Source organism: Engystomops pustulosus, chromosome 3 (genome assembly GCF_040894005.1).
Source record: "Engystomops pustulosus chromosome 3, aEngPut4.maternal, whole genome shotgun sequence".
NCBI classification, from domain to species: Eukaryota; Metazoa; Chordata; class Amphibia; order Anura; family Leptodactylidae; genus Engystomops; species Engystomops pustulosus.
Window position 1 is genome coordinate 119,060,459 of NC_092413.1, and position 13,099 is coordinate 119,073,557.

At 39.8% G+C, this 13,099-nt stretch overlaps 1 protein-coding gene across 1 annotated transcript; it reads left to right on the plus strand.

Moving 5' to 3' along the window:
- The first annotated feature begins 431 nt into the window (after positions 1-431).
- NDUFAF4 (NADH:ubiquinone oxidoreductase complex assembly factor 4) lies at positions 432-12,463 on the plus strand. Its single transcript, XM_072141923.1, has 3 exons — positions 432-714; positions 2,284-2,381; positions 12,063-12,463. Exons 1-3 carry the CDS (start codon positions 579-581, stop codon positions 12,354-12,356), a joined length of 528 nt encoding a protein of 175 aa, XP_071998024.1. The 5' UTR covers positions 432-578; the 3' UTR covers positions 12,357-12,463.
- Positions 12,464-13,099: the final 636 nt, after the last annotated feature.

The following is a 13,099-nucleotide window of genomic DNA, read 5'->3' on the forward strand; positions in this document are numbered from 1 at the left end:
TTATGCTATTGGGAATTATTCATGTATATTTCTAAATATTTCTTAATATTTTGTGTGTCATAAAAGACCCCCGTGCAACATTTGTACATTTTTATTCTCTTACAAGTCTTCCATTGTAACCAGGGCATCTATAGGAGCTAGAAGACTTCGGACCTGCACCAAATGGTGTCTTTCGTAAGTGTGTGGTCCAAGATCTAAGGATAAATATCCCCCATTTGTCTTTCCCTCCAATGATGGTTGTAAAAAAAATAGCAAATTTGTACATAAATTCTCAAAAACAAGAGATGTGGTCCCAGAAAGATCAACCTGCAGAACCACCATGGCCCCAGCGATTGTCAGGGCACAGCACAGGTGAACCCCTTCTGTGCATTATAACTACACTCCCCACACCTTGTAACCTCAGTGTATACATGCACAATGATTGCGCCCAGCCATGGAGATGCAGTGTAGTGAATGCATCCTCTGTGTCCACAAACATCAGTGCAGGGGGAGGGAACCGGAAGGCGTCACCACTCCCCGCCGCCAGTCACAGCAGAGCCGGCAGCAGTGTGCGCTGTGCGGGACATGCAGCAGTAGACATGGGCGCAAACATAGTCCGCGCTTTCAGAAACTTTAATGTAGAGAGCCGAGCACACCGGCTGATAGGCAGGGACAAGCCCAGCGCGGCACCGCTACATCCGGGCACCAAGGAGGCTCTACAAGCGGCCACGTCCAGTAAGTGTACAGAGCTCCCGTGCGTGACCTTCTGCAACCTGTGACACCAGGGGGCGCTGCAGCGGAGACATGACGCAGGGAGCACATGCGAGCATAGTATACTCCTGTTTACCTTCTCACGTGCGTTCCACTTACCGGAAACGGCCCTGTAGTCATAGTGCATGCCGGGAGATGAGTCCTTGGAGTCCGCACATGATCAGTTAGTCACACTCGGGTCTTGAATAAGGTCAAATAGAAGAGTAGTGCAGATTATGGAGAAAGGCGGTAGCTCTTCTCTTACCTGACGTTTAGGATTCATTTATGAGTAAGAAACTTGATATGTAGTAAGATCAGGTAATGCCACAATAATTAAAGGGGTATTCCAGGAATCAGCATAATTCATATACAAATGGGCACTCAAAATATGAGCTAATGTGTAATTGGTTGTTATTTAAAATTTTGCTCCTCTTAGCAGAAAATGTTGTGGACATAGACTGTAATGAAGAATTAAAATGCTACTGGCCCTTTAATCAGTCCATTAATTTCCTCCGCGTGGTCCGTTGCAGGACAGAAGATGGCTGCTGGTCACATGTCCACATCACATGTCCTGCACCTGCCTGGGCAGGTCATGTGATCACCTCTATGTTTGGCTGTAGTCGGTTGGTTGCAGTGCATCCAGTATGGTCAGTGTTGTGGTGGCAGTTACACATCATTACTATGGTAATGAAAGTCTGTTACATCATCACTGTTAGCAGACCATAAGTGGTAGGAGGAGTTATTGAGAACTAAAGGATCATGGAACTTGTAGTTTCCATTGGCTGCCATCTTAGTGATAACTCCACCTACTTTAGAGAGGCCATAAACTTTGTAAATCATAAAATCAAATTATTTAAGCTCCATTTTGTGACTAATGACATTGAGTATTGTTGTATTCATTTATTTATATCATCATGGGTTTTTGCGTCAGACGTTCATATTCCCGGAATACCCCTTTAAGAATGGTTCCTGCAGCATTAAAGGGATGTATTCAGATTTAATTTATACATACATTTCATTAATTGGATGTTATTAAACGATTTTCCTGGGCAAGATAATTTCCCAGAAATGTAGTTGTGTGCTCCTTTAGAAATAACATAGTTGTCCTCTACCACGACCACTCTGACAGCGGTGGTCACACATGCTCTATTGAGCCCTGCCTGACCACCTGTATTCAGTGTCCATTACCACAGGACATTTCACATGAAAACACTGTATTTTTTACATGACTCCAACTGAGATGGTCATATACTAGGACAGCTATGTCGTTTTTAAGGGACCGTATGACTAAATTTATAGAAAATTATCTTCACACATGGACAATTTTTCCTAACAATAAATTGAAGAAATGTATCTACAGTTTGTGGCAGGTGAAGTAAATCGTCGGCCGCCTAACCTGCATCTAGATCTTGTATCACAGAGAAAAATCAGTAATCTGTGATGTCTAGTCTGATTGTGAAGATTATGTTATAGATCAGTGTAGCCAATATTGTTATTGTAGTGTTGTTACTGAAGGACATTGGTTGATGTTTTATTACTAAATTCTATTTATAGATCACCCTGACATTCAGGAAAAGATTCACAAAAAAGACAGCCAACTTCTGTCTCATTTGAAAGACGTTTATGTTGACTCCAGAGATCCGACACCCCTGGTAAATGTTGGCAGGTTTTCATATTGCTTTTTTGTATGCTATTCTTATCCTTTCATTTCACGATTCTTGGAACGGATCATTTGTGCACATAATTACAGTGTAGATTCCAATGATCAGAAACGTTTGTTCTCATTTAAGATGTTTTATTTTTCTGGAAAATTTTATATTTCTGTAATTCTTCTAATTTCTCTGTGATACTGGTATAGAGTTACAGCATGTATAATATATTAGAAATATATAAAATGATTGGCATAATAAAATGTCCATGAAAGGGAATCTCAGTAGTTGTAATCATGTAAACTGAAGACAAAGTGATGTATCTGCCCAGTATGTTGCTGGTAGGAGTAGGAATGACAAAATTTGATTCATATTCCAGGATCGTAGCTGGACTTGGAGCCTTTGGGGTGTGACCTTACATTGTCGTGCAATTAGCTTTCAGCATTCAACCACGGTGCAGCCACTCCTAGCTGAAATAAAGCTGCAGCAGGCCTCTGGTTGAATACTACAGCAATTACACGGAGTTGTGGATCAGCTCAATGCAGAGAGCTAAGAGCACATAAATATACATAGTATCATAGTAAATGAGGTTAGAAATAGACATCAGTTCGTTAAGTCCAACCTATAAATTCTACCTTAAACTGTGTTGATCCAGAGGAAGGCAAAAACTCTAAAAGGCTGTTGCCAATTGGCCCAATGTAGGGAAAAATTCCTTTCTGACCCTGAGCGGTCCAAATAACTCCCTGGATCAACAGAAACTACTTACAAATAATGTTTTATTCCCATAAGATGTGATACTATTGCTCTCCAGAAAGACATTCAGACATAAAAAATTTTAAAATTATCAGCCATTACAGCATCTTGTGGCAGAGTTCCATTGCCTCACTGCTCTCTCAGTAAAGAATCCCTGTCTATGGCAATGGTAGATCTGCCTCTCCTCTAGGCAAAGAGGATTCCCCTTTTTCCTTGCCAAAAAAGGGGCAGTACGTCACATGTCGGGTCCCGGTACATGGAGAGGGTTTGCGGGCCGAGCTCTCTCCATAGCCGGTAAGTCTAGATCAGCTATCAGCACATTGTAATGTATGAGAAGTAAAATACACATATACTGCCATACAGTAGTATGGCAGTATATGATAGGATCGTACAGACACCCTAGGGTTAAAGTACCCTAGGGAGTCTGAAAAATAGTAAAAATAAAAAAAAAAAGTTAAAATAAAAAAATTATAATAAAAAAACCCTAAAAATTCAAATCTCCCCCCCTTTCCCTAGAACTGATATAAATATAAATAAACAGTAAAAATCATAAACACATTAGGTATCGCCACGTTCGAAAATGCACGATCTATGAAAAGATGATAACTGTTTTTCACTGCGTTTAACCCCGTAACGAAAAATCGCGCCTAAAGACGAAATTTTTTTTGCCATTTAAAAAAAAATAAAGAATTCTATAAAAAGTGATCAAAAGGTCGCACAGTCCTAAAAATTATAACATTGTAAACGTCATCAAAAAACGGCACCACCCACAGGTCCATACACCAAAGTAAGTTATTAGCGCCAGAAGATGGCAAAATTCCCCCCAAAAATTTTGTACAGGAGGTTTTAATTTTTGTAAATATATGAAAACATTATAAAACCTATACAAATTTGGTATCCCCGTAATCGTACCGACCCAAAATATAAAGTAGACATGTCATTTGGGGCGCACAGTGAAATTCGTAAAATCCAAGCCCACAAGAATTACGGCACAAATGCGTTTTTTTACCAATTTCACTGCATTTGGAATTTTCCCGCTTCCCAGCACACAGCATGGAATATTAAATACCACCATTTTGAAGTGTAATTTATTACGCAGAAAATAAGCCGTCACACAGCTCTGTATATGGAAAAATAAAAAAGAAGGCAAATAGTTTGCCTTCCTTCTGTCAACTTTATTGGTGGCCTAAGGCGGCCGACACAATTGAAAGATGTGGAAGAACAGGTAGCAGTAAGTAAGTTTTTTTTTAGCAGTGTTCATCGTGTGGGATTGTGCTTGTTCATGATAATACTCTTCCGGGCCGTGCCCTCTCCATTGCTGCATATCGGATGTTTTCCCACCAATCGCCGCCGGCGGCTTTAAAAAGATGGCGGCTCATGGGCGCCACGGATCGTCGCTCCCTATGACGTCATCGGGGAGCGGCGATCTGTCACCATGACAGCCTCGGGTCTTACGAAGACCCGAGGCTGTCTCGTTTTAACCTATTCATTACAATCTGCTAATTGCACATTGTATTGAATGGCAATATATGATAGGATCAATCAGACAACCTAGAGTTACAGTACCTTAAAGTGTCTGAAAAATAGTAAAAGTAAAAATTTAAAAAAGTAAAAAAAAATTATAATAAAATCATAAACACATTAGGCATCACCGTGTCTGAAAATGCCCGACCTATCAAAATATAACGGTTTTTCGCTGCGTTTAACCCCGTAACGAAAAATAGAACCCAAAATCGAAAATGGCATTTTTTTTTGCCATTTTGATAAATATAAGTGATCAAAAGGTCGTACAGTCCTAAAAATTAGAGCAATGAAAACACCATCAAAAGTCGCAAAAAAATTACACCACCCACAGCTCTGTACACCAAAGTATGAAAAAAGTTATTGGCGCCAGAAAATTGTACAGGAGGTTTTAATTTTTGTAAATGTATGAAAACATTATAAAACCTATACAAATTTGTTATCCCCGTAATCGTACCAACCCAAAGAATAAAGTAGACATGTCATTTGTTGCGCACAGTGAAAGCTGTAAAATCTAAGCCCACAGGAAAACGTTGCAAATGCGGTTTTTTAACCATTTTCACTGCATTTGGAATTTTTTTCCCCCTGTTTCCCAGTACACGGCATGGAATATTAAATATCATCACTATGAAGTGCAATTTGTTACGTAGAAAATAAGCCATAACACAGCTCTTTATGTGGAAAAATAATAAAGTCATAGATTTTTGAAGGTGGGGAGTGAAAATGGAAGTGAAAAAACTAAAAAGGGCCAGGTCGTTAAGGGGTTAAGATGACGTCAGAGACCCCATCTTTCAGACCGTGCCTACAGGCAGCTCTTGGGTCCTGATAGGAACCCTGTGCTGCCATCGCAACGATCGGCGCCCCCGAGGATGGCGCGGGGGGCCGATCATGGGGGAAAGACCCCCGGAAGGCATGCTACCACTTTTAGGACTCTATAGGCTTTTCATCACTTTTTATTGAATTTTTTTCTATTTTTCAAAATGGCAAAAAAGTGCCATTTTCGAATTTGGGCGCTATTTTCCGTTATGGGGCTAAACGCAGTGAAAAACCGTTTTGGCAGGGCATTTTCAGATGTGGTGATACCTTATGTGCTTATGATTTTTACTGTTTATTTATATCAGTTCTAGGGAAAAGGGGGGTGATTAGAATTTTTAGGGTTTTTTTATAATTTTTTTTTATACTTTTTTTATTTTAACTTTTACTATTTTTTAGACTCCCTAGGGCAGTGATGGCGAACCTTTTAGCTGCCGGGTGCCCAAACTCCAACCCAAAACCCCCCTTATTTATTGCGAGGTGCCAACCAAAAGTTAAAGCAGTAACTTATTGCTCCATGTTCCTCAACAACATTCCATCATATTGGCCTCCTCAGGACAAGATGGAAAATTTGCAACATTTTAGCTTCTTTCCAGTGTCCCTCTGTACTCTGAGAATCAAGGGGCCAGCAGAAGATCCTCCAGAGATAATTCGGCCCTGTCTACTCATTCTTCTCCCAAGTAACAAAGTCAGTATCACTTTAATATATGAGTGAAAACAGCATCCTTTAAATTGCTTGGAACTGCTGGAAGATTGTTTGAGTCCTGTCTGGTGTGCTGGGGTGATGGCCCGAGTGCCCACAAAAAGGGCTCTGAGTGCCGCCTCTGGCACCCGTGCCATAGGTTCGCCACCACTGCCCTAGGGTAATTTAATCCTAGGTTGTCTGATCCTACAATATACTACAGTATGGCAGTATATGGGGATTTTCCACCTCATTCATTAAAATGTGCAAATCGCACATTGTAATGAATGGGTAAAAACAAGACAGCCTTGGGAAGACCCAAGGCTCTCATGGCGACCGATCGTCCCTCACCGATGATGTCACGAAGATGACGCCATAAACGGGAGCATTGCCAGAAACATTGGTCTGTAATACCTATATACACTGCTCAAAAAAAATAAAGGGAATCCTCAAATAACACATTCTAGATTCTGGATGAACAAAATATTCTCATTTAATTCTTTTTTCTGTACAAAGTTGAATGTGCTTACAACATAATCACAAAAAATTCATATCATGGAAATTTATTAACCAATGGAGACCTGGATTTGGAGTCGCCCACAAAATGAAAGTGGACAAACACACTTCAGGCTTATCCAACATTGATATAATGTGCTACAACTTTGTGTGTGGCCTCCACGTGCCTGTATGACCTTCCTACAGTGCATGGGCAAGCTCCTTATGAGGTTACGGATGGTCTCCTGAGGAATCTCCTCCTAGACCTGAACTAAAGCATCCACCAACCTCTGGACAGTCTTACACTCCAGCCACATGAGGTCTAGCATTGTCCTGCATTAGGAGGAACCCAGGCCAACCACACCAGCATTTGGTCTCACAAGGGGTCTGAGGATCTAATTTCAGTACCTAAAGACAGGCAGGCTACCTCTGGCAAGCACATGGAGGACTGTGCGGCCCTCCAAAGAAATGCCACCCCACACCATTACTGACCCACTGCCCAACAGGTCATACTTAAAGATGTTGCAGACAGCAGATCACTCTCTATGGTGTCTCCAGACTGTCGCATGTGCTCAGTGTGAACCTGCCTTCATCTGTGAAGAGCACAGGGCGCCACTGGTCAATTAGACAATCTAGGTGTTCTATGGCAATTGCCAAGCGCCTTGAACGGTCTTGGGCTGTGAGCACAACCCCCACGTTGTAACCTCATACCATCCTCATAGAGCCGTTTTTTTAACCATTTGTGCAGACACCTGCACATTTATGATCTGTTGGAGGTTATTTTGCCAGGCTCTGGCAGTGGACTCCTGCTCCTCCTTGTACAATGGCAATGGTAGTGGTCCTTCTGCAGGGTTGTTGCCCTCCTGCGGCCCCCTCCACATCTCCTGGTGTATTGGATATCTCCTGGTAGTGCCTCTAGCCTCTGGACACTATGCTGACAAACAGCGAGCCTTCTTGCCACAGCTTGCATTGATGTACCATCCTGCATGATCTGCACTACTTGAGCTGCTTGTGCAGGTTGCCGAGGCTTGTAGAGAAGCCATACAGGCACGTGGAGGCCACACACAATACTAAGCCTCATTTTGTCTTGTTTTACAGACATTTCATCAAATTTGGATAAGCCTGTAGTGTTTTTTTTTTTTTCACTTTAATTTTGTGAACGACTTCAAATCCAGGCCTTTGTTGGTTAATAAATTTGATTTTCATTGAAGGTTTATTTTGATTTTGTTGTCAGCACATTTAATTTTGTACAGAACATAGTATAACTCCCTTCCTACTTTCCTTGTTAACCCTATCCACCTCTAAATATCCCGTCCCAGCTGTTTTATTCCTTTTTTTTTTCTGTCTTCTTTACCTTTTATGGACCTGTGGTATTAGTGTCCTGAATTGCCCAGTTTGAGTTTCATGGAAGGAACAATAAAAATAAAAACACCCTTTGCTTTTCCATTTGTCAAGATCAGGGTTGCTACATATAATCTGCACTACCAAATACCTATTAGTGTTGAGCCCTGTAGGCAGTGCATGGGCTGCTTATGACAGAAATCCCACAATGCTTTGCTGGTGTGTTGGTACATCCATAAACAACGACATGCTACCTGTCACATGAGGCCACTTCTCCCAAAAATGACAAAAGAAAGGTGAAAAACAGAATCTTTCTAGAAAAGTGAGAAGCAGAATATGTATTTACAAATATAAAGGATCGCCCTGTGTGTTTTAATGAAGATGAACAAACATCACATAGGGGTCTTCTCTCTGATGAAAACCTTAATTCCATCCTTCACATGTGTTCAGCACATCCCCTCCTCTCTGCTATGAGTAACTGCTATAGCAGGCTTATTTATTAATACTAAAGCAGTAACTCAGGAGGGAGGATTTGGGTGTAGTGAAGAGATCTCATTCAAGTCCAGCTATAATCCGGCAAAAAAAAAGAAAACAAAGACTATAATTCTACTATATACAACCAAGCCAGCTAGATGGGTCCAAAGAAACGTGGTTGTTGAGCTGTAGCCCCCAGGAAAGGCTCCAGCTGACAGAGTACAAGGGGCTGTCCAGTGAAGCAACTCTTGATTCGCTGCCCTTCAGAGTGACCTGGAGGGACCCCTAATTTAATGTCAATATAGCTTGTAGATTATCTAATGCTTGTGAGAGCTGTTTTTTTGCGATTGCTGTGATTTATTATGTCTTCAGTAATTTTAATGATCTGTTAATAAAAAGGTCTCTGAAAATAACAATGATGTATTACAGCACATTTGAAGAAAATTATGTCCATTACTGACTAATTCAAATGATGTTTTTCCTAATGAATATTTAGCCTCCATTAACATTTTCATTATGTTACTTCCTTACAATTATCTGCTACCTGAAAAGCTCCATAATATGTCACCTGTGTTGCCTAGATTTGTGGCCTGTGTTTCCATTCTGTGTCTGGTTAATATGCTCTCTTTGAGGCCTATTATAGATTGCTCTCACATTGGCTTTCAGAGTCACACTGGGTTCTTCATTCAATGCACCTCTTGCTGTTTTAGGTTAAAAATAAGTAAATATGGAAACTTGCGGCTCCATTTGTCAATTAGCATGCTGCCTTTAGCACAAAGCATCCACTTGTATTCCCCCGACTCTTGACCTGTATTTAATGTTTTACTAGTTACTATAATTTTATATACATTATTAAATGTGTTTATAAAATCTGAAAGACTTTGTAACCATTGAATTACTAAATACATGTATACTAGAATATCTTTATATTTGGCTTAAAATAACATACACTTACACAATAGTTTGTATGACTAGGATACTATATCAAATCAATTTCTACACTGCCACTATAGGCAAATATACCCATAGAACTTAGTTTATTAAATAATATTGCTATTATATGTTTTCAGACCAAACTAATGGTGAAGCAAAGCTAATTCTTAAAAGCATAGTAAAAAGTGTTAGCTAATAAGACTTAAAGTTCGACTTTATTAACCACTTGCTGCCAATGCCCTTTTTCCATATTGTGTGTTTTAGTTTTTCTTTCAAAATCCATATTTTTTATTTGCAGAGATTTATGGGGCTTATTTTCTGCCTAACAAATGATACTTCCTAATGGAACTAATAATATTTCATAAAATGTACTGTAAAAATGGAAAAAAAATTCAAATGTGAAATAGATGGGGAGAAAAAATGAATTTACATTATGGCTGCAGTCCATCTTGTGATTAGTAGACTGCTGTGGGTCTTTTTTGTCACTGGATCTCTCTGCAAATCTATAATGTTGCCTGTACTCCCGGCGAGGGATGCATAAGATTTGCAGAAGCTCTCTGAACATTCTGTAGACGTTGGGCCGCAGATGTGAAAAATTACATTGCAAATACTTTAAACACTTTTTTTTACTAAAGGTGTCAGTTCCAATACTGAAAAGAAGGTTAATGAAAAGCGGGACGGGACAGGGAGGTGAATAGGAATTATATTCCATCAGGGAATCCCATGGTCGATATGTTTTAAAATGACATTTTAAATTACTTTGAGTGTCCTTGTTCCCCAAAAATGGCATCCAGCCCTTACAAGCGAAGTTCCATTACTTGCCCTGGTAGGAATGCCCTTGATATCCCTTTATGCCTTGATAAGATTAATGCTTTCACACATTTCATCCAGTGTAGGGACTCATCAGAGGGTTTCTTTATACTTGGCTGCACAAAACAAAATTGTCCCACAGTAGTTATGAAAATTATTTAGGGAACTGTGGTCTCCAGGGTGCGGACATAACCACTTTAACCCCATAGGGATTTGGCCTTTTTTCGTTTTTGCATTTTAATTTTTCACTCCCCACCTTCAAAAATCTGTAACTTTTTTTTATTTTTCCATGTAAAGAGCTCTGTTTGGGCTTGTTTTCTGCGTAACCAATTGAACTTCGTAGTGACAGTATTTATTATTCCATGCCATATACTGGGAAGCGGGAAAAAAATTCGAATGCAGTGAAAATTATGAAAAAACACATTTGCGCTGTTTTCTTGTGGGCTTGGATTTTACAGCTTTCACTGGCCGCCCCAAATCACATTTCTATTTTATTCTTTGGTTCGGTACGATCACGAGGATCCCAAATTTGTATAGGTTTTATAATTTTTTTATACATTTAAAAAAAATTAAAAATGTTCTGTAAAAACAAAAAAAAATCTTCATTTTGCCATGTTCTGGCACTAATAACTTTTTCATACTTCAGTGTACGGAGCTTTGGGTGGTGTAATTTTTTCCGACTTTTGACGTTTTTAATGCTTTAATTTTTAGGACTGTATGGGCTTTTGATCACTTTTTATACAATTTTTTAAAATGGCAAAAAAGTGGCATTTTCGACTTTGGGTGCCAATTTCCGTTACTGGGTTAAACGCTGGGGAAAAAACGCTAATATATTTTGATAGATCGGACATTTTTGGGACGCGATGATACCTAATGTGTTTATGATTTTTACTGTTTATTTATATTTCTATCAGTTCTAGGGAAAGGGGGGTGATTTAAACTTTTTTTTACAATTTTTTTCATATTTTTTTTTTTTTAATTTTTAAAAAATTTTACCATTATTTTAGATTCTCCAGGGTAATTTAACCCTGCAGGGTCCAATTGCTAATACTATATACTGCAATACTACTGTATTGCAGTATATAGCTATTTTACAATGATTTTTAATAGCCTGCCCTCTGGTGGGTAGAAATCATTGCACCTGGCAAGCCTACAAGTCTCAATGAGACTCTAGGCTGCCATAGCAACCGATCGCCGCCCTCCGATAACGTTCCAGGGGGCGGCGATCAGGCATCCAAGATGGCGGCGCCCATGTAAAGGTAAGTTAGGTGCCACGGTTAACAGGTTAATTGCCACGATCGGTGCCTGCACCGACCACGGCAGTGACAGGCGGGTGTTGGCTGTGTTCTACAGCCGTTACCTGCTGTGTATGGAGAGAGCTCAGCTCGTGAGCTCTCTCCATACACCCCTTCCGCATGAGGACGATATAGTTCGTCCTCGGTCGGCAAGGTGTTAAGGTACTATCTAGCCATTTCTAGGATGCTGTGTCAGCATTTCCTGGTTTGCGCAGCTGCTGAGGACTGGCCTTGGACAACGGCACATGCTCTCTTCGGGTCTCAAATGTCCCACGTTGTACACTGTCAGTGCAGTTGACGCTATACCACGCCTTCCCACTCCTCCTCTCCGGAGATTTTTTTTTCCAGCTTTTCATTACATTTCATGGAATATTAAATAGTGACTCTAATCAATACAAATTGTCCTAGAGAAAAAAACCTTCATTCATATCTCTAAACAAAAAGTTCAAAACTTCAGGCTTTTGGATGGTGGGGAGTAAAAATGCTTTGATCTGTAAGTGTTAATGTGATTTGGTGTTGCTTTCATGTTTCACTTCATTTTGTTTTTTGCTGTTTTTTAAATATTAGGTAAAAACAGAAGTTCCCTTTGCTAAGCAAGAGGATTTGAGACTCCCAAAGCATATGATGAGAAATGACACTTTTGGAATCACGGTGGACAACATTCCTAAGGGAAAGATTTCTATTGTTGAAGCACTGACCATTTTGATCAATTACAAAAAATCCCCAACCACATGGACAGCAGAGAAAATAGCTGGGGAATATAGTCTAGACATAATGGACACAAAGGCCTTGTTGAAATTTTTCACACCTTTTGATGTAAAAATTGTTAAATCAAATACCGAGAAAATTGCTGAAAAATAGCACAGCTACTCTCAAACTTTGGTGGACTGCGGTTGTATTTTAACTTGATGTCCCTGATGTTCATATTTTGAAAATTGTACATTAAAAGTATATACTATTTAATTTCATATTACAGTAAGTTAAAATATCAGAAGTCTAATATCTTGTACCTCAGAAAGGCGAAATGACACTGGACATGCCTTGACGATGACATACACTGTATAAAAGTTCCAATGCCGAAAGGATAAAAACGTATGTCTGCTGTGTTTTTTAGCAAGGTGAAATGCCTTGCTTAATAGCAGCTGTGTCTTGAGGCTACTTTTGCAGTTATTTCATCAGGGTTTTTTTTTTTTTTTTTTGCATCTGGTATTGTCAAATCTGTGTTTAACCATAACTGGATTGAAATACTTGATGAATGACCTGGCCAAAATCTACTATTTGTTTTCATGCATTGTGAACCAAACATGCCTTGAAAATGCTGTAGCTACACTGATACAGAAACACCTCTTGTTTAATCGCCGATCCAAATGATTTTGCTCAAAACTATTTTAAAATTTAGAAAGTTGGGTGCATACTGGCTGCTATGTTTTACGAAGCTTCTTGAACTGTCCAGACAGGACTAATCAACCTGAGCCAGATGACTCGCACACAGCAGCTGGGGGATTGTGTAGCGGATGTTTACTTCTGCCTGTCGAGGACAATACAGTGAATACAGCGTTCTCTAAAGCAGTGCATAATTGGGGTAAGGGGAGAAGCCACAGGAG

What these genes read in the sequence shown, in the direction of transcription:
- NDUFAF4 (XM_072141923.1), top strand. Translation starts at nt 579, where the DNA reads ATGGGCGCAAACATAGTCCGCGCTTTCAGAAACTTTAATGTAGAGAGC. An exon ending in TCTACAAGCGGCCACGTCCA is followed by an intron (nt 715 to 2,283) that starts GTAAGTGTACAG and finishes TTCTATTTATAG; the next exon opens with ATCACCCTGACATTCAGGAA. An exon ending in CCAGAGATCCGACACCCCTG is followed by an intron (nt 2,382 to 12,062) that starts GTAAATGTTGGC and finishes TTTAAATATTAG; the next exon opens with GTAAAAACAGAAGTTCCCTT.